A 21,862-nucleotide genomic window follows, 5' to 3' on the forward strand; every position below is an offset into this window, starting at 1 on the left:
CATACGGGATGTTTCATATAGGCCTATTTATTCCGAACTGCTGCTGTATTGTTGCATTTACAAGCCATTGCGCTTTCTGGAGTTGCGTTGTTGCGGGGCGGATGAAGTCAAGCGAGTCCAAATGCACGCTCCGACGCTGATTGCGATCAGTCCCTAAATTGTCGCTGAGCCGCCCCTCCCTCAGCGATCGTCACGCCCGGAGAGTATAAAGCTCGGAGTGAGCGCGGCGCTCGGTGCACTGCGCTGGAGGCTCAGGTCTGCTGAGCGCTGCATCGCCCGCTCGGGCCGGGTTGGAAGGACGCGGCGGAGGCGGCGGACAACAATGGCGAGAGTGACCCGCGCGGGGCACAGCGTGCGATGAAGCCGGGACGCGTCGTTTGAAATTTCTTCGGCAAGCATGGCAAGGATCCGCAGTCTCGCAACGGCGCACTTTGCAAAGATGACCTAGCGCTCGACATCATGGGACTCATCCAGGAGCCGAACTCGCTCACGACGTGAATGAAAACAGGGAAGGGATTTCTGTGGGCTGCGCTTGTTTCCTTCTTCCATACCTGGGCGGCTGCGAGCAGAGCGAGCGTGAAACTATGAATCTGGGCAAAGCGCTTCTGTTGCTCCTGCTCTCCACTTGCGTGACGATGGTGCTGTCGCTCTCCACTTGCACCACCGTGGACATTGACCACATCAGGAAGAAGAGAGTGGAGGCGGTGCGCGGACAGATCCTCAGCAAACTCCGGCTGACCAGCCCGCCCCAGATCACGGGTCCGAGCCAGGTCCCCTTCCAGGTGCTGGCCCTCTACAACAGCACCAAGGAGCTGATCGAGGAGCTGGGGCGGAACCGGCAGCAGAGCTGTGGACAGGATAACACGGAGACCGAGTACTACGCGAAAGAGATTTACAAGTTCAACATGATCAATGGGCCGCCTGAAAACAGTAAGTTTCACTGGATTTCGAACCTTGTCCTTGCGCGTGCGAGCCTCCTGTATGTGGACCATTGTTGTCCTTGTAACCAAACAATTGCAAGTCAGTCAAATTTGGACTTAGGTTGAATTCTCGTGTGTTGAATTGATAATGGGCAGCGCAGGGGTCCAGTGCCAATCTTATCTTCCATGCATCCATTTTCTTCACCGCTTATCCTCACAATGGTCGCAGACAATCTTATCTTCACAAAAAAAAGAAAAAAATCCCAAAACATCCATGCTGGGTACAATGAAGACTGTAGACTTATTGTTGAATTATGACAAAGTAATGTTTTTCTATGCTCAGAACATAGCTGCAGGCAGAACAATGAAATGCTCTTTGATTCGACCACATAAAGCACATTTTGTGACTTTTTTTCATGTTAGTTTTCTATAGTCAAATAGTGTAGCGTCTTGTCTCAATAAACGTCGGGAAACATTTGTTGTTTTATGTGCCCAGCGATTGACAATACAAGGTCTATCGTGCCTCTCGCCCAAAGTCAGCTGGGATCAGTTCCAGCTCACCCAGCACTTAAATGAGGACAAGTTCCACGGAAATTGGACGATGATAGATGATTAGAACGAGGCAAATGATGGAAAAGTGTGTTAGCAGTTCATTCAAAATAAAAAAAATCAGTCGGAATTGACATTGAGGGAGAGGCGGGGTACACCCTGGACTGGTCGCCAACCAATCGCACCGCTTTCTGAAGATACGACTGTCATTTTTTTAATGACTCTATGTTACAATAGTAGTTCAATCGTCTGACTTTGGTGTCGGCAGGGTGAGCTCAGTCACCACACAGTTTATGTCTGCCCCATGACTGACTGGTGACCAGTCCAGGGTGTCGTCACCTGGAATGGGCTCCGGCATCCCTCAACCCTGACCAGGAGAACAGGATATTTAATTCAACTTTCTAAAGTCTTTTGCCATTTCGAGTCGGAGGATATCCATTCACCGAATGAAAATGTGGCCAGCATATGAATAATTGTGGGCTCAAGTGCGCGTATTAAAATGCTCTCATCTGTTTGAGCAGTTTTTACACGTGCGCAAAAGGGGAGACCAAAGTAAACAGTCTAATTGGAATGAGGACCATTCCTCATACATACCTCACTCTAAAGCCATGGGAACTCCAGCTTAATTCTGACACATTCCTAAATGGGGGGGGGGGGGGTTCTCAGGCAGTTAGCTTTCTACTATCCATTGCCTACTCCAATACCTCATTTCCATTTTCAGGCTGCCAGTATCCTAATATTTTTCATCCTCCTTTCGAAAGTTTCTCGCTCCCGTTCATCTTGCCGCACTAAGTCGCCGAAGTGATCCCAGCGTTTTCATCCCGTTCCCTTGTTCATCCGCGCTGGTATTTCCTGTGCAAAAGGCGCCCCGGTTTATTGTTCCCGACAGTCAGGAACAGAAGTCCACCGCGTGACCCTCCAGACGGAGTTTGTTTCTGAAAGCGGCAGGGGCGCTGTCGCCCGGGTTCAGCGCGGACCAACAGGTGCCCGTGCCAGGCCGAGCCTTTTTGAGTCCTGAACCGAATCCGCGTCGCAGGTTCCCGCCGAATGATCCTGACCTTCCAAACACTCAAGTCCGAGCTTCATCCACTGGTCAGCGGTAACGAGCACAGCTTCCAAAACAAACACAGGTCCAAAAAGCGGGCACCCCGATGGCGAATTGTCATACCCGGATGTGATCTTGTGAGCTTGATTTACTCCTGGAACCCCCTGTACAGCATCTCCGCGATACATATAGAATCCCAAACTGAGCCAACATACATTAAATAGTAATTTCTCTTCTCTTTTCCATGATATCATTTTGAAGAAAGCAAGGCATGTTTGGCCCTGCGGGAACGTAACGTTTGTCACCTTGATAATTCCGTTCATTTTCATTCCCACAGGATATAATGACTTTTACATTCGCTCTTTTTTGGAAGGTGGGAGCATGTGGGAATATAGTCAAGTTTTTCACGCCCTGTTAAAAACTTGAGCAGAGCCTTTTTCTCTCATTCTTCCCGGAGTGTTTTTTTTCCCCCCGTAGCCAAGAATACCAATGTCAAATATTTGCTATTTACAGGGAAACTCTTTAAAGTAATACACAAATATGCAGATTGTCACTGACACCATTTTACTGTTCAAACATAAAAAAAATAAATAAATGCTGACCCAGTGTCTTGCGTGAGCACAAGCATCTTATTTGGGTCTTTTCACAAGGGCTTAACGCAAGTGCATCTGATTTTTTTTTTTTTAATTTATTTTTTTTTACAACTGGAAGTTGTGTAACAGAGTGGATAATCACATCTGCACTTTTTTATTAGGTCAAGGCACTTCAGCAGCTGGCGTGCACCTGCAGCCTCGTGCTTCCTCTTTCCCTTGTTTACTCCTGCAAAAGCTCTGGAGAGAGTGACATCACAGACAATCCTCCAGGCGACAGGGGAAAAGAGAGGAGATTCCCAAGTCCTTTTTTTTTTTTCTCAAATCTGATATGAGACAGAAGAGAGGAGGAGGAGGAGGATCAGCATTAGTCTGTTCCTAAAGCAGCCCCCAGCTCTCTTTTCCACTGTGAAACAACACAAAATTCAATTTGAATGCAACAAATTGCCAATGAATCAATAGTCACACTTGAAGCGGAACCTCTAAAGTTGAAAAAAATCGATTCGGTATCACAATGGGAGCCATTTTAGCACACTTAGTCCTCATGAGTGTTAGCTGAGGTTAACCACTTTTTAATAAAACGAAAATAAAGTAAAACTCCTCTCCCGTTCAGGATGGCTGGCATAGGGTGCCCCAACAAAGTCACCATTTACAGGAAGTCCTCGAGTTAAGACGATCTCGACCTAAGACGCTTTGACTTCCGCCATTTTGTCTGGCTAATTCTTGTCCGTGTTTGTGCGCGGGGAGCGTCTTCCTGTATTTTTCGCCCTTGTTTTTGACATTATCGCCCCCAAAGGAGAAAGCTGCGTCTTTTAGCAATCCTTCTGCAGCCAAAAGAAAATCCATGACCTTGGAAACGAAGCTGAAGATGATAAAAAGATTGGAGAAAGGAGGGACAGTAACACCAGCAAGGCTTCAATCGGTCGACCGTGGTGACAGTTATTAAAGACAAAGTCCGTATTTTAGCGCATTTGAAGGGTTCCGTTCCTATTTCGGTTCTATCAAATTTCTTTGATACTTGTCGAGATGGAGAGGATTGAGGACCAGGTTCCTTGGCAATGGCTAAGCACTGCCTCCCCTTCTTCTTCTCCATCCGCCTCTCAGCAGTAATGCTAAGTACATCCATCATCTTGTATATTTCAATGTATTTGCATTTTACACAGTATTTTGACTTGAATGGTGGAATCTGACTTAAGTCGAAAGTCAAGTTAAGTCGCTACTGTAGGAACAAATCTCAGGTGTAGACCGAGGACTCCCTGTGCTGCATTCCACTCCATTTTTTTCAATTTTGTTTCACGTGTCAAGTCATCAAGATTTGACACCTTGCTAATGGCTCGCCACATGACTGACAAAACTGCTGCCTGGCAAGACGTTTTTCTGTCACCGACTGCAGTTTGAGAAGCTTTATGAGCGTTGCGCTGCTCCAAACACGGAGTATAATTTATGCTATCCACGGAAAGTTTTTTCGCAACAGGATCCGTTCTTGACAAACCACACGGAGGAAGGCCTGCTACCACTGCCAGTGATGAAGAACTTCTAGAGCAGGCATTTTGCTCAAAGCCGAGTAAAGTCCATCCGGACGGGTGCTTGTGAATGCTAAAGTTGTTGGGCATCATAGTGTTATGTAGTTTACAAGTACAGTATATTCACATTACCAACCGCTTGATCAAATTAATGTGATTCGTTCATTTCTACTTCGATGCTGCACTTTTCCTCTTTGCCACTATTCATATTCCTCACCTCAAGAAAACGCTCAACAAGCGGAGTTATATTTTCGATTATCAGCAAACTGAAGTCTCAGAAGATTTGCTGATGTATCATGTTTAACTCCAAGTTTTGTTTGACTTTGGAAGCCCATTCCCCCCCCCCCCCCAGAAATTGTTGGTTGAACTCCAAATTATACAAATTTCGGGGGCCTTCAACTTCGGCGGTTCCACTGTAAAAGCGGTTGCTTCACATACTTTGCATCAGAGGTTTGCCTCAGCATGTGACTCATTCAAATATTGGGTCATAAAATTTAGTAAATACACTTCATTTTAATTATGTAAGCTATCCCCTCCGTTTGCCAACATGGAACAAATTACCTTTCAGACCCTTGGCAAAAATAAGCCGTAATGTGAAATCCACCTATAAGTGCTGCAATGGGGAAAATGAGGTCATCCAAAAGGAAACCAAAGACTTGATTAGAATTTCAAATCTCCTTTTCGAAAAAAAAAAAAAGGTGGGCGGGGGGTTGGGGGGGCTTTCCGCCTTCAGTGGGGGTTCGAGCGGGGGTGGTGCGTGGAGGCAATGAGCGAGTAGAGCAAAGGGCTACTGAGGGTTCGCTCCTTGTGGACTGCGTGGAAACACCGGGCAGATATACGGCCCGGGATGAATGCTGAAAAGGTCGACTATAAATAGGAGAACATTTGTGGAAATATCAGATAATGGCTGGGAGGACGCTGAAGCAGGATTACGGTTCAAATGAAGTAATTGGAGAGGTTTGCACGATGACAAATATACACAGCTGCATTTGTGAGTTTCCATTGTACGAAAACAGCTCAAGGTGGGGAATCAGCTGAGGGTGGGATAGCCTCGCTAAGCTTCTAATAGAGTTGAAGCTGGGGGTAATAAATTAGCCACAGCTTGGCTGTAAATGACTGTTTCCACTCGGCTCGTAAAATGTTTGCTATGCGCTTGTTTAGCTCCACGCCGCGTGTGCTTAGCCCGTTAAAATAAAACTATACGTCGATTTGGTGAAAAGAAGGGCGAGCCTCGGGTGCAACAGGAAGCCTTTCGGATAGAAGCACAATGCGGACGTTTATATCCCGCTAAATGCTGTTTTACCAAGAGAGGAACTATGGTACTGCATGCGCTAGTCCGGTGTGGCGGAGAAATATGTTAGAACAGTACAGGACATGTGTGAGGGCAGTGGATTAGCGGTGAGGTGTGCCAGAAGAATTTAAGGTGGAGGTGGGACTGCATCAGGGATCCACGCTGAGCCCCTTCCTGTTTGCAGTAGTCATGGATAGGCTGACAGACGAGGTTAGACTGGATTCCCCCGTGAACCATGATGTTCGCAGATGATATTGTGATCTGCAGTGAAAGCAGGGAACAGCCGGAGGAACAATTAGAAAGATGGAGGCACGCACTGGAAAGGAGAGCAATGAAGATTAGCCGAAGTAAAACAGAATATATGTGCGTGAATGACAAGGGCGGAGGAGGAGGAGTGAAGCTCCAGGGAGAAGAGATAGCGAAGGTGGACGACTTCAAATACAAGGAAGGAAGTGAAGAAACTGGTCCATGCGGGGTGGAACAGTTGGCGGAAGGTGTCTGGTGTGTTCTATGTGACAGAAGAGTCTCCACGAGGATGAAGGGCAACGTTTATAAAACAGTGGTGATGTACGGATTAGAGACTGTGGCACTGAAGAAACAACAGGAAGCAGAACTTGAGGTGGCAGAAATGAAGATGTTGAGGTTCTCGCTCGGAGTGAGCAGGTTGGATAGGATTAGAAATGAGCTCATTAGAGGGACAGCCAAAGGTGGATGTTTTGGAGACAAGATTCGAGAGCGCAGACTTCGATGGTTTGGACATGTACAGAGGCGAGAGAGTTGGTAGAAGGGTGCTGAGGATGGAGCTGCCAGGTAAAAGAGGGAGAGGAAGACCAACGAATAAAGGAAAAGAAGAAGAAGAAATGCTATCTTACAAAACGTGCGTGCGCCGGTCTGACAAATGATGGCGCTTGCAGAGCACGTGCAGTCAGTGGCGTTCTTGCTCACTCATTGTTGGGATATCGTCCTAGTCCACAGCTGGGTCCTCTTATCCCTGAGCCCAAGTTCCTCGGCTTCTTGGGATATACAGTATTTGAACTTCTGTCTGAGTACCTTTTGGTCGTGTGGTTTTCATTATCAATCCAGCCATGGAATGCATTCGGTTGCATGTTATGTTGTCAGTGGGCCTAAAATGGACCTTTTAGCACTTTGGTAAGAGGCAAGATGGACAGAGTGGTGGACTTTAAGGTCAACACGGTGCAAAGTTTCAAAAGAAGAATTACCAAAGTACTAATTCTAGTACTAGTGGTGGAGATCATTGAAAAAAAAATTATGAATTTGAGAGTTCAAAGGGATGCCTTCTGATTGTTATGCCTACTACTTTGCGCAATTCCTCTCGACTTTCCTCTTGTCACCCGTACGTGCTTATATTAATCATTCTGTGAAATTGATTGTACATTCAATATTGTCGCAGTATGTGTGAATAGTGAATCACATGTACAACATGGGCGCAACAAAGTTGCTGTGAATTCATTCTTGACTAATTTGCTGTGTAAAAAGGGCAAAATGATTTGGGCAAGTTGAGCCACATCTGTGCACAAACTCTTATGGGCAACACGGTAGACCAGGGGTGTCAAACTCATTTTTGTCACGGCTTACATTGTAGTGATGATTTCCTCAGAGGGCCGTTAGGACTTTGAATCCATGAAAATCTTTCGCCTCATCATATTTACACATGAAATTTACGAACTGGTTTTGGAATCAGAAATCAAGCGGAATGGGTTTTTCAACTATCGTTTGATAACATAAAAATGCTTGCAATAGCTCAACTTTATTTATATGACTATTTGAAATTTTGTTACAGATTATCACAAAAATCATGGAAGTTGATATACATGATTTGCCTTTGCGGGCCAGATCAATTCGTGCGGCAGGCCGGATCTGGCCCCCGGGCCTCGAGTTTGACGCATATGCGGTAGACGTTCAAAAAGATATTTGACTGTGACTGGCTGGTGACCAGTCCAGGATGTACCCAGCCAATAGCTCCAACTCGCCAGTGACTCGAAGGAGGACAAGTCCTATTAAAAAAAAAAATGGATGAATGCATTTTTCCATTTGGTTAAAAAAAAAAAAAAAAAACAGATATTTGTTACTTCCCTTTTACCATTATGGATAATGCCTTAAACATGCATAATATAACTTGCTCAAAAGCAACAAGGAGTTGTTTTGGCTGAGTCACGCTTTAAGTAAAGTTACGCAAAAGCGTAGACAAGGATCAATACTTGAGCGGTGGAAGTGATCGGTGATTCAAGCCCTAAGTGCTGACAATCCCCATAATGAACGGCACTGGCTGAACGGAAGCCGTACGGAATTAAAAAAAAAAAAAAAAAGGCCACATCTGAGAAAGTCTTTCTGAAAAGTCATGTAAATCATCACAAGATAAATATGTTCATCCCTGTAAAAATATCTGCGGAAAATAGCTTTTAATAATATACCCAATGAGGTAAGAAGTGAATTTATGTTTTCAAGCATTCTGCCAAGAGTAACATTTATCCATGGGAGTCCCACATAAAAAGCTACAGTTGAGTCATGCTTTTTCCATTTTACCTGCAGATGACCTCCTCTACTGCCCGAAGGGAATCACCTCCAAAGTGTTCCGCTTCAACGTCTCCGCCATGGAGAAGAACTCCACCAACTTGTTCCGGGCCGAGTTCCGAGCCCTGCGGATCCCCAACGCCGCCGCCAAGAAGAGCGAGCAACGGATCGAGCTCTACCAGGTACGTAAAGTCGACTCGCTCGTGCCCACTTGCTCCGCCGCACGGGCCAGCGGGACGACACCACGGGCCGGCGAGCGGGATCTCCAACTCCATCCTTGTTTAATTGACTTGGTGTTATCTTTATTAGCGCTAAAGATCAAAGATATCAAGTCCAGTGTTGCCCTGCTATCTCAAATTCATCATTTGCTGCCCAGCTACATTGCTGACCTTGCACCAATTGTTTTTTTATTTGTGCATTGATCCCCCACTTAGTTGCAATTTGCCATTCACATTTTTACTATTCGCTCATTGCGTAATTAGGAGATAAGAGAGGCGGAGAAGTTGCACAACTAAATTCTAGTACTACTCGTTGCTGTCACAGAGCAGAAAGAATACAGTAGAGTACAGTGGTACCTCGGTTTTAGAACATCTCTGTTTTCGTACAAATCGGTTTTTGAATTATTTTTTTGCCCTGGATTTCGAACGAAAATGGGTAGTGACTTTTTTTTTCTTCCGATTGAGCAATATTAACCCCCGATCGTGGCTCCAAATAAGCCAAGTGGAACTGCTGGTGCTGAAAAAAGGAAAGTGGTGCGTGAACTGTTGACTTGAATAAGGATTTCATAGCTGAATACAAATCTGGTGTGCGCGTTTCTGAGCTATCGAAGAAGTATGGCATGGTGAAAACGACAATCAGCACCATTCTGAAACAAAAGGATGCCCTCAAAGCAAGTGACGTTGCTAAAGGAGCAACCGTGTTGACCAAGCAGAGGCCACAGATCTTGGAGGAAGTCGAAAAGTAGCCTCTTATTCCGATGAGGCTGAAGGCAGGAAGGATGTCGCAAGTGCCCATACTAAAGCGATCTGCGCTAAATAGAACGACGTTCATAATTTTGTAGAACTCCATCACCCTAACAAAGCAGAATGTTGCAGAGCACTGCAAAAATTTCAATGACACTGTTATGAGCCACTTCAGGAAGGTGCTCAAGAGACGGCATAAACGGTCTACATTAGATTCTTTCTTCGTTAAAAATGGGCCAGTCATCCCCACCGAAGTATTTAAACTATACATTGATTTCTACTCAGCAGTTTATTATCAAGAAAAGCTAAAAAAGGCTTTAAAAAAAAACCTTTTTAGGCATGGAACGCATTATTTCATTTTCTATTCATTGTAATGGGAAAACACGCTTTGGTTTTCAAACGTTTCGGTTTTCAACCGGCCTAACGGATTGTGTTCGAAAACCGAGGCGCTACTGCATATGCCTGTGAGTATCCTTGTATGCGCTCTTTGTATGCGTAGCTGCTCCATGTGCGGTACAGTCACATTTACTGTAACGTCTGCATTCATTTCCGTTAGCCCATCTATGGCATATCACAATGTAGCATATGTTAGCATTGAATTAAAATGACTTTCCTTAAATCACGTTATGCAGTTTGGTGAAACATTTTCGTGTTTAAATATATTCTTTGTGATTTAATTCTCTTTTGTTTAACGTTTTATTGTAAACACTTAAGAGTTACTGATGGTGTAGCGGTACACACGCCTGACTTTGGTGCAGACAGCACGGGGATCGATTCCCGCTCAGTGATGGTGTCGATAATCTGCCCTGCGACTGACTGGCGACCAGTTCAGGGTGTAGTCCACCTTTTTCCCGAAGCTAGCTGGGATAGGGTCTGGGTCTCCCGTGACCCTTGTGAGGATAAGCGGCTTGGATGATGGATGGATGTAAACAACTAGAAGCAAGCACGCTTTACCTGTTATTTGGAGAACTGAGAGTGACAGACACAAATATACTTTTTTAAAAAACTTTAAATGCATAGACTAAAGTATAGTATGCTCAATTTACAGGGTGGGTGGGTCTGGAACACGTCCCCCCGCGATAAACAGGGGTTCACCGTACACATGTTTTTGTGGCATGTTTGTCAAGCGTCAAAGATTTTCCTTATTAATCTCCCATGAGAGACTCGAAATAATGATCGGGTTCCGACGTTTCCTGCCGGGGAGACGAGCGTCTCCAGAGTCCGTCCCGCCTCCGAGGCAGCCCTCCGGGCCAGCTCCGAACGCGCACTGTCAGCCCGGCAGATTGTTTCCAGGGGCCCGCCAGGAGATAGAGACGGGGTCACCCCCCGGGGGGTGGGGGGGTGGAGTAAATGGAGCTTGTCACTCATTCGCCCACGCACTCTTCACGCCAGAGCTGGTTGGCAGAAGCCCGATACTGGCAGCCCCCGGACCCTCATTCCCACAGGAAGTCAGATTAGATTCTGACATTGTTCGGAGACCTAGTTAGGCCGAGTGGTTCACACTAATGACCTCCAAGATGAAACACAATCTGTTCCGGGATGTTGGTTGACCTGTGATCAGTTTGGATTGCAAAGCAAATTTTCTCATAGGAAGTTATGGAAATAGTTCCAGCGTTGAAGTGCTAGCATGAAAAAAGTCATATTAACTGCAGCGAATGTTTTACATTGATGTATACATTTTAAAAAAATCTTAACTATCATGTGTTAAAAGACGTCAACCACAATGTTCAGCATACAATCACAGCACTCTCATTCTAACCCCTTTTAATGTGTTTCTACAAATATAAACAAAATTTAACCATAAACACAATAACACGTGTATAACGGTACTTTTGGAAACCCTCAATTATTGTGGGGGATGCATTCCAGACCCATCCCAATAATTTTTTTTTTTATTTAACCCCTCCCACATACTTTCAAAACTTTTAAGATCCACTTAGACTCATTAAAACACTTTTTCTTTTTAAAAACACAAACATATTTGAAAAAAAGGATGGTGGCTCAGCTGGTCAAGAGTTGACCTCACAGTTTTGAGGTCCCGGGTTCAATCCTGGCCCCGCCTGTGTGGAGTTTGCATGTTTTCTCCGGGCACTCCGGTTTCCTCCCACATCCCAAAAAACATTAATTGGACACTCGAAATTGCCCCTGGGTCTGATTGTGAGTGCGGCTGTTTGTCTGGATGTGCCCTGCGATTGGCTAGCAACCAGTTTAGGGTGTACCCCGCCTCCTGCACGTTGACAGCTGGGATAGGCTCCGGCAATCCCCGCGACCCTTGTGAGGATATGCGGCAAAGGAAATTGGATGGATGGATGCTGTAGATATTCAAGTGTATGTTAGAGACTTGCATTTGCCTTTAAGAGGTGGGGCCTGGTGGGGTGCCATGTGATGTCATCAAGTCTGCATGTGAGAGTCTAGTAGGGAGCTGTGGACAGCAGCAGCACCAGCGTGAGCGTGCTGGCTGTACTTTACTGTTCTGTCTGCGTTCAACCAAAGGTTAAAGTGCATCAGGCGTTGGACTTTAGGGACATTGGAGGGAGCTCATTGGAGGTGGCAAATCCACTTCCCTCCTCAGGGCGGCTCACGGGCTAAGGCGGCGGACAGCTTCTGCCGTAGTACGACGCTGCCCCGTGGGCCGTGTGGCACCGCCGCTCGTGCACGAGCTGCCGATGCGAGGGCCGGCCAGGTTCCCATTGGCAAGAGGGTAACGCGCAGGCATTAACTTGCAAAAAATGGGGATATCAACACAGCCAGTCACTTTTTCCATGAAGAGTTAGACATTTGGCCCAAGGCATCCCGGAGAGTCTGGCTCAGACAGACAGCTCTGCTTCTGTGTGTGTGTGTGTGTGTGTGTGTGTGTGTGTGTGTGTGTGTGTGTGTGTGTGGTGTGTGTGTGTGTGTGTGTGTGTAAAAAGAGAGAGTTTATGCAGCTGGGTCACATTTTCATCCTTCCTTGCAGATCCTCCAGAAAGACGACCCCAAAGCCAAGCAGCGCTACATCGGGGGCAAGAACGTCCTGACCAAGGGGACGTCCGAGTGGGTCTCTTTTGACGTTACGGAGACCGTGAGGGAGTGGCTCATGTACAGACGTGAGTGGGGGCGGGGCGGGCCAAATTCTCTCCTTCACCAGTTCATGAGATTAGCTTAGACTTTGCCTTTGTACGACACCACGACAAGGGAATGAAATGCTAACCAAAAGAGCAGATATAGTATGTACAGTATGGTGTATAAATACAGTATATGGGTCGTTTTCATGTAATTTGATTAATAACATTAAAGACATTTAACACTTGTTAGCATTTTTTTAAAATGTCGCTGTCGTTTTATAGCTTGCGTAAAAGACTCCCGTTCTGAAACAGTCAGCCTTGAAGTGGTATTTTCAGAATGTTCTCAACGATTTCAAATTTTCGTCCATAATGGTAAAGATGCGATAAATACACTCATTTCAACGTGGTCCAATGCAAATGTAATGTGAACAGCGATATTGTTTAAAGCACTGTGGGAAAAATCAAATGATGGTAACGATTCAAATTGTACTTTTAGAGCCTCGTTGCTAGAACCCAAAGCAAATATAAATAAAAATATAGCTATTACATAATAGTAAAAACATAAACTGCCTTATTGAAGTGATTGGAGTTCCACAATTTACATGCATTGCCCTTCAAACTGTACAAACACAATTGCACAAACGATCCCAACTACTTAATAATAAACCCCGTAACACTCTTTATACAATTGTAATAACAGTTAAATACCTGCAATTCTTTACCCCAACACGTCAAATTCATATTCATTCATTCATACCGGTCTGCTGTTGTGTGAATGCACAATCCCGTCACTTCCGATCACAGAGCCCACCGGTGTACTGCAATAACATAATGAGGCGCTTTCCATTGGTCTGTGAAGACAGCTTGAGAGACAAAGATGCATGAATTGTGTTATTAATAAACAGCACTACAAATCTATTGGTGCTAATTTATGCATCCATCTTATGTTTTTTTTTTTTTTTCCTGTTTCCCCTCAGAGACCAACCTTGGTCTGGAGATCAGCGTGCACTGTCCGTGTCACACCTTCAAGCCCAACGGGGACATTATCGAGAACGCTAACGAGGTGCTGGAGGTCAAGTTCAAAGGTGAGACTGCGGCCGCGCTTGATGTCTTTTGGTGTCACGGTAGATCCATCGCACTGGAAAGGGTTGCGTGTCAATCACAGGGCAACAAATAATAATTCTAAGGATGGTTCTCGCCAGGTTTTGAAAAAAAAAAAAAAAAAGCCAGAGTAGCCACAGAAAAACCTGCCCAAGTGTCCGTAGAAGTATCAAACCCGAAATCTCATAATTGCGTGGCAAATGTGCTAACCACTCCACCACTGTTCTGCAATATCAGTCAACTATTAATGAGTTGTCATCTCATAATTATGCTTAATTTTATGGACACAAATATGCTTCCCACCCTCCACGTTGAAAATGTCACCACATAAGGGACGTTTTTTTGGGGGGCTAACATAGTTGATTTCATGCTAACCTTTGCATCAAACAGAACTCAGTGCAGCTCTCCTTACCTTTTGGGTTTGAATGTAGTTTTTCACCTCTCCAGTTTAACTATCCATCCATCTTCTGTACTAACGCTTATCTTGATCAGGGTCTCAAGTGTGCTGGAGCCTATCCCAGCTGACTTTGGGCAAGAGGCGGGTAGACCCTAGACTGGTCGACTGCCAATCGCGGCGCACTAACGACAAACTAATTGATTTCACATTGGATAATGGGTGGGCAGACACTATTATTTGTAAACATTAAAAGCTCATTTTCCAATAATATGTCTCCCTCAAGTAACTTCATAGGGGAAAAAAAATAAAATAAAATACACTGATCACGCTCTTCAAAATAAAATCTCGTCATATCTTGAACAAGAACAAATTTGGGGAAAAGTGAATGTTTTATTTTGACATCAGTATTGGCAATCGCGACTGAAGTTAATGGAAAAAAGTTGCCACAATGTTAAGTAGCTCTGCTCTAGATTTTGTTTTCCATTGCGCCATGCATAAGTGCTCCACATGTTGTCAATATTAGAATTATTATTTTTTTTAAATCTACTTTTTGACCTCATCTAGCTAACTGACAGACAAACAAACGAGAAAAATCTTCAACTGTCCTCTCGGTATCACCTAATCAAAAAGATCCAGATAAAAGTATGAATACGGAATTCTAAATTTCATTTTCATTTACAGCAGGGTCCACCAAGCATTTACAGTACATACAGTACATCAAATATTGCATTGCATTAAGGAAGCCATTTTTCCCTCATATTGGTTAATTCAAATGTTCATTTTTTTGTAAATGTATCTTATGCATTGCTTCATTGATCACTTTTAAATAACACGATTAAAACATTTAAAATAAAAGATAGTGTGCATATACACTGTATATTTAACATTCTATGGAATAATCAAGTCAATTTATCACAAAGAAACTAATGAAGACAAATACCATACCATCCATCCATTTTCTTTGCCGCTTATTCTCACAAGAGTCGCGGGAGTGCTGGAGCCTATCCCAGCCGCCAACGGGCAGAAGGCAGGTTGCACCCTGAATTGGTTGCCAGCCAATCACAGGGCACACAGAGACAGCGGGGCGGGGAAATACTGTACCATTAGAAATGAAAATTTGTTTATGATTGAATTTAAAGTTTTAGGCAGCACTGTGATTGAGTGCTCAGCAGGTTCTCAGTAATTCTCAATTTAGTGGTGTTCTCCCCGTATTCCAGGTACTTCCTCCCACATCCCCAAAACGGGCATGTTAGATTCATACAATACTCGCAATTGTTCATAGGTATAAAAATGTGGTTGGTGGTTTATATGTATGTGTCCTGCGAGTGGCTCGTGACCAATCCTGGGTGTGCTGTGAAAATGGCGGGATAAAGTTTTTTCCTTCCCTTTTTTTTTTTCTTAACCTCTTCTATAAACGACCTGGAACATAAAAATCTCTTTGCCTACTTCTGATTTACACAAAATCCTCTGTTAGTTTCCTGAGGCGTTATAGATTTATTTCTCCTGCAAACAGAAAAACTATACTCAAGTTTGCAAGATAACATAGCAATGGTTACATTTGTCTAAAGATCCAGTGTTTGTTGACCCATTTGATCCGACCAAGATGACCGTAATTCCTGGCCGACAGAGTGCACCTGTTTATAAGTCTCACCCAGTACATTTGTAAAGGAAATACCATTTGGTACATACATACGCTGCAGCTGTGTAAAAACCGCAAGTGCCCACATTGAAACAGGAGATATTTACAAAGAAAGACAGTACACAGAGAGTTTAAACGCTAACGCTAGCGCCCTGCTGATGCTAACGCTAGGGCCGCACTCATGCTAACGCTAGCGCCGCTCTAACTGGGCCGGTTAAAAAAAAACGTCCCCATAAAAATCACTGAGGCACGGCAGTAACACGCTAGCGCAGCGCTAACAGGCCCAGACCGGCAAAAATCACTTCCTCGGCACATATATTCCACCGGTCTCACTCTCGAGTGCCCCCTTGCAGGTGTTGGAAAAAATGCACAAAATAGCCGCATCACCGTATAAACCGCAGGTGTGAAAGCGTGTGAAAAAAGTCGTGGCTTATAGGCCGGAAATTACAGTATTTGTTTTGCTGTTGGTCGGTAGTTTCTGTGTGATGGGGGTTGGGGGGTCTGTGGTGCGCCTCAGTTTAAGTGTCACATATACAGTATAAGCAAAGTGGACCCATCTGCGTTCCTTAACAAAGGCCAGTAGTTGAAAATGAAATTCGACACAAAGTTCTCGTTTCACTGCTCTTGCAGACGAATGAATGTTTGAGTACTCACCATTACGGCGTCTTTGATAAAGATAATGGCTCTCCGTCCTGCGAGGAAGGCAGGCCGAGGATCATGGGAACGGCATCGACCTGGTATCTCACTTAGCACGAGGGGCCCCCGGCCCCCGGGGTCCTGGGAACGCTCCGGAACGGGCTTGGCCGCAAAGAATGTGCTGCCATGGCGCTCAGACGTTTGGCCCTAATTAAAGCGGGGCCAACATATCCACCAGCGGCGTCTCTCCTGAGATTTCTGCTGCTTTAGCCATCAGGTGCAGAGCGGACGAGCAGACGGCGGAAAGAAGGAAGTCGGAGAATGACTGCTAGTCAAAAAGGATGAAAAGGAAAGCCTAGTCTGGACGCAGGCCCACAGTTGATTATCAGCGTCATTAGTTGTGTCTTGTGTCTGGAGCACCTTTTTTTTTTCTCTCGTGTGACCATCTGACCCCCCCCCCATCCCTGCAGGTATGGAGCCAGACTTTGACGACCGCACCGTGAGGGAGCAGCTGTACCCCCATCTCATCCTCATGATGCTGCCCCCCCACAGGCTGGATGCGCACTCCTCGTCTCGCAGGCGCAAGAGGGCACTTGACACCAATTACTGCTTCAAGTAAGTCAACTTTTCGCCTGCGGGGGTGGGTCAACATGTTTGCTCTACGGGGGCCAAATCCTGGGGGAATGTAGCGCAGAACTTTTTCGAGCAGCCGTTCTCAAAGTGCGGATCCCAGGACATAAATTATGTCGTATCAATATAAATATTCCACTGTACAATTTTCAATGGACTACGTTTTCTATAGAGGTGGTATAATGAAATAGTCTATCACTATAACTGAGGGGTAAATTCTGTCTTTACAGTAAATATGTCTATAAAAATACTTCGAGGCTATGAATATGTGTCGTGTCATTATCCAAGCCGCTTATCCTCACAAGGGTTGCGGGAAAGCTGGAGCCTATCCCAGCTAGCTTCGGGCGAAAGGCGGACTACACCCTGAACTGGTCGCCAGCCAGTCGCAGGGCAGATATCGACACCATCACTGAGCGGGAATCGATTCCGCGCTGCCCGCACCAAAGGCAGGCGTGTGTGTACCACTACACCATCAGTGACTCGGCTATGAATATACATCCATCCATTTTCTTTGCCGCTTATCCTCACGAGGGGTGCGGGGAATGCTGGACCCTATCCCAGCTGTCAATGGGGAGGAGGCGGGGTACACCCTGAACTGGTCGCCAGCCAATCGCAGGGCACATGGAGACAAACAGCCGCACTCACAATCACACCTAGGGGCAATTTAGAGTCTCCAATTAATGTTGCATGTTTTTGGGATGTGGGAGGAAACCCACGCAAGCACGGGGAGAACAGGCAAACTCTACACAGGTGGGGTTGGGATCGAACCTGGGTCCTCAGAACTGTGAGGCCAACGCTTTACCAGATGCGCCACCGTGCCACTCAGCTATGAATATAAAACAATCACATGAAAAACAGTCATTTCAGTGCTTATGCTGTGTGACAACATACTTCCACACCATAGCACAAACAAGATCATTGCTCCCTGCTAGTAACCTTACGACATGGTGGTCCCGTATTAAAATCCAGAATGGCCTGTAATTTTTTTTTTTTTTTACTAGCTCTCCAACCCACTTTCGGTTCTGACCCACCAGTGAGGAATCACAGGTTTTAGGGGAAGTGAGGAACCACAGGCCGCATTCAAGACCTGCCCACTTTTGCATGCTTTAAGAAGAATGCGGCCTTCGCCAGGCGGAGGTCTTCTAGACACAAGTCACGACTGAGCATTTTTGTGATTCTAACGTGTAACACAATATGATTTATAATAATACTGAACCAATATTCATCACAATGACTCTGAGATTAGAATCAAAAAATTTTCCCCTTTCATTTTCTATTGAATTGTCCTCATTAGTCACAGGTGAGCAGGACCTGTTCCCAGCAGACTTTGGCTGAGAGGCAGGTCAAATAACTATTTAACACGTCACCATTTTTTCTGATTAAATATATTTTTGGAGTTGGGATAAGGTCAGAAATTAAGTGTAATAATGTGATATGACACACGGTAAAAGTATTGAACATGCCAACTGGTATGCATGTAACAGTTTGTACAAAAGCCTTGGCAGGGCGAATGTGAAGTTCACCAGTGCCATTTGTTGGAAAGCAGCCCCACACCATCATGTTCCCACTTCCAAACTTCACTGTCGGTGTGGTGTTTTTGGGCTGATGTGCGTTGCCATTTCTCCTCCAAACATGCTGTGCATTGTGACATCCAAACAGTTCGATTTTGCTCTCATCAGACTAGACTACATCCTCCCAGTATTTAACTGCTTGTCCAAATGTTCTTCAGCAAACGTTAAACGAGCTTTGACATGCTTTTTTTTTTTTTTCTTCAAAAATGGGGTCTTGCGTGGTGAGCGTGCACGCAGGCCGTGACGCTGGATTGCATTCCTCACTGTTTTCCTTGTGACAGCACTACCTGCTAATTCCAGGTGTTTTTGAAGCACTGCACAGGTGGTCCTTGGCTCTTGGACAAGTCTTCCGACTGTCCTTTGTACTCCTCTGTCAGGGGAGGACCTGAGTGAGGCAAGTTTATGGTGGTATGCTGGCCTTTCCGCTTGGGTATGATGGCCCCAACCGTGCTTAATGGAACGTTCAGCGGCTTTGATGTGCACCTGTAACCAATGTCGAGTTTGAAATGGTCTTGAGACAGTTCTCCCATCATAAGATGTGTCTTGACTTCCAACTTGACCTGTTCCGTCGGATTTGAACCACCTGATAGTCATTTGCACTGACACGGGGTTGAATTGTTGTTTGATTAGTGATACATCTTCAGTGGTGTTTTGGGTCTCCATTCCTCTTTTTCATGTGTTCAATACTTTTCCATTTCACATTATTACACACAACTTAATTCCTGAGTTGATTTGCTCTACTTTCTTTGTATGTATGGATTACTCGGGTTGTTCCCAACATCAGGTGAAACTTGTTTAATTTCACCTTTGGAATTATGGTGACGTCAAATACTTATTTCAACTCCACTATGAGTAAGAGCGGTCTTAGCTGGATTATGAAAGAAAATGATATTGTAATTATATGATTTCTTGATCTCATATAGTAACACAATATATTTCTGTGGATAAGATAGACAAGACGTGTGTGTGATGCAACAAGTGACGGAGTTGGCGGCGCACGCTCTACTGGACAAAGCGCACGTTATCATTTTCAGCCATTATCCACATCTTTGTCCCCCCGTTTACGACGAGCCGCATGCGTCTTATCGCGAGCGGCAAGCCGACATGCGGGACGATCTCGCGTGTTAATCAGCGAGACGCGATGATGACATGATACAAGTCGGGATCTGTCCCTGCAGCTACTAGAAAATGCTCGCCACTCTCACATGCCAAGCATCTCCTCGCCTCCCATATCCTCTTTCGGGCTGACAGACACCTGGGCTAACTGGGAAGGGAAAATAAGGGCACACCTAAGAGTGGAATTTGTGAACTTTCCTCTTCTGTGGCAGCAAGGCCACAGGGAGGAAATAGTTGAATTACACTGCCGTGTTATAAAGAGCGCTAATCTCCTCTTGCCTCCTTGTCTGCAGCAATTACGAGGAGAACTGCTGTGTGCGATCACTTTATATTAATTTCCGCCAAGACTTGGGCTGGAGGTGGATCCATCAGCCTGAGGGCTACTACGCCAATTTCTGCTCTGGTCCGTGTCCTTACCTACGCAGCGCTGACACCACACACAGCACGGTGAGACAACAACACCGCACCACAAGCTCGGGGCTCAAACAGGGGCCGGCTGTTTCATTTCAAGTTTGTGACAATTTCAAATTTTAGCCATTCCGAGTCTTAGAATAGACTAAGTCTGGAAAGTCTGGAACATATCTATTTTTGGTACAGCAACAATTTTTGTCATGCCGTTCGCCTTTGGCGGGGGATTTGAACATCAAGTAATTGGTAATGTAACTAAGTTACCATTAAACTCAAGTAATCAGTAAAGTGACTAAATTGCTTTTTCAAGGTAAATGTGGCAAGTGGCAACACTACCCAGGATCAAACTACCGTGATTCCCGGCCCACATTGAAATCCACATGCAAACACGAGATGTATACAAAGAAAGATGATACACAGAAAGACTTCAACACTCGCGCGGTGCTAACGTTAGTGCTAGCGCTAACGCTAATGCCACGCTAGCGCTAACACCAATGCTAACAGGGCCAGTTAAAATAAAGCTTACCGGTAAATATCACAGAGACACGGCAGTAACACAGCAGCAACACGCGAGCGCAGCGCTAACAGGGCCGGTAAAAGTCACTTTCTTGGCACATATATTCCACTAGTCTTTCTTACCTTTTCCGCTCGAGTGCCCCCTTGCGGCCGTTAGAAAAAAATGCACAGATTAGCCACATCACCCCATAAACCGCAGGGTTGAAAGCGTGTGAAAAAAAAGTCACGGCTTGTAGGCCGGAAATGACTGTAAATCACTGAAAAAAAAAAAAAACAAAAGACCTGATGTTTTTCTCTCTGGCCTGTTCTCTCCACTTAAAGCTTCTGAGCCTCTACAACACCTTGAACCCAGAGGCGTCTGCCTCACCCTGCTGTGTCCCCCAGGACCTGGAGCCCCTCACCATCCTCTACTACGTGGGCCGCTCGCCTAAAGTGGAGCAGTTGTCCAACATGGTGGTCAAGTCCTGCAAGTGTAGCTAAGAGCCTTCAGGGACCTTAGAGACACCTTCCTGCACTACTCAGGAGCGGTCCGGGGGAGTTTGGGGAGGGTCTGCTGCCCCTGTTCTTCAGACTTGTCCTAGCTCCATCTCACTATTGAAAGCCCCACAGACATTGGCAGCATCTGGTCCAGTTTGACTGATGTGGCTGCGCTATCAAACCCAACAGACCTCTTGATGATCGTCACCCTTTGTTTTGTTTTGTCATTTTTTAACCATCTTTCTTATGTTTTACTTAATATTCCAGCATTTTTGAACAGCCTGTACCTCAGTGTATTCTCATCCTGTTTTTATCTAAAGAGGAACGGAACAAAAATTGTCTTGGAATGACCACTGCATTCTTAAGGACAAGAGAGGGTGGAAAAGAAAGAAAGAAAAAAAAAAACACGAGAGAAGAGAGACTGAACTCAGCATGACAGGACACGTAGGACACGTTTGGATGTCCGAGCTGGAAAGCGATGCCGCGCTACACTGTGTATTTAGGATTAAATAAAAATGATTTTAGGAAAAAATGTTAAAAATGCTGGAAACCAACCTAGTCAAAGTTGTATTTCAATGGTGATGTTAATACCTCTGCATTGCAACGGGATGGCGATTCCAGGGATTATTTCCGATGAAACTGAAGCCTTTCTTTTTGTACGTGAGCCAGGGATGAGCCTTTGGCTACATTTCCTTCATGGACTGCGGGGGGAAAAATGAATTATCAATTCATCGATTATTTGCGATGGGAGAATCTCTCCCTGGATGCTCCGAACTCCTGACACCATGCCAGTGTTGTATTGAGCATAGCGGAGGTCTGCGCGGATTTTAGACCTTAGCCGGCATCATTTTGTTCTTTAGACCAGACTGGATCAACAGCGCCTCTGCTGGCTGCAGCCAAGTAGTGTTCTCTATT

The 21,862-nt window shown here is 45.3% G+C and overlaps 1 protein-coding gene across 1 annotated transcript; it reads left to right on the top strand.

The window, feature by feature from the left end:
• The first annotated feature begins 191 nt into the window (after positions 1-191).
• On the top strand, positions 192-21,477 carry tgfb3 (transforming growth factor, beta 3). The gene is made up of 7 exons (XM_061843491.1): positions 192-930; positions 8,469-8,632; positions 12,369-12,498; positions 13,434-13,541; positions 16,700-16,844; positions 19,840-19,993; positions 20,792-21,477. The coding sequence occupies exons 1-7, from the start codon at positions 585-587 to the stop codon at positions 20,948-20,950; spliced, it is 1,206 nt and encodes a 401-aa protein (XP_061699475.1). The 5' UTR covers positions 192-584; the 3' UTR covers positions 20,951-21,477.
• Positions 21,478-21,862: the final 385 nt, after the last annotated feature.

This window comes from Syngnathoides biaculeatus, chromosome 15, assembly GCF_019802595.1.
Source record: "Syngnathoides biaculeatus isolate LvHL_M chromosome 15, ASM1980259v1, whole genome shotgun sequence".
NCBI lineage: Eukaryota > Metazoa > Chordata > Actinopteri > Syngnathiformes > Syngnathidae > Syngnathoides > Syngnathoides biaculeatus.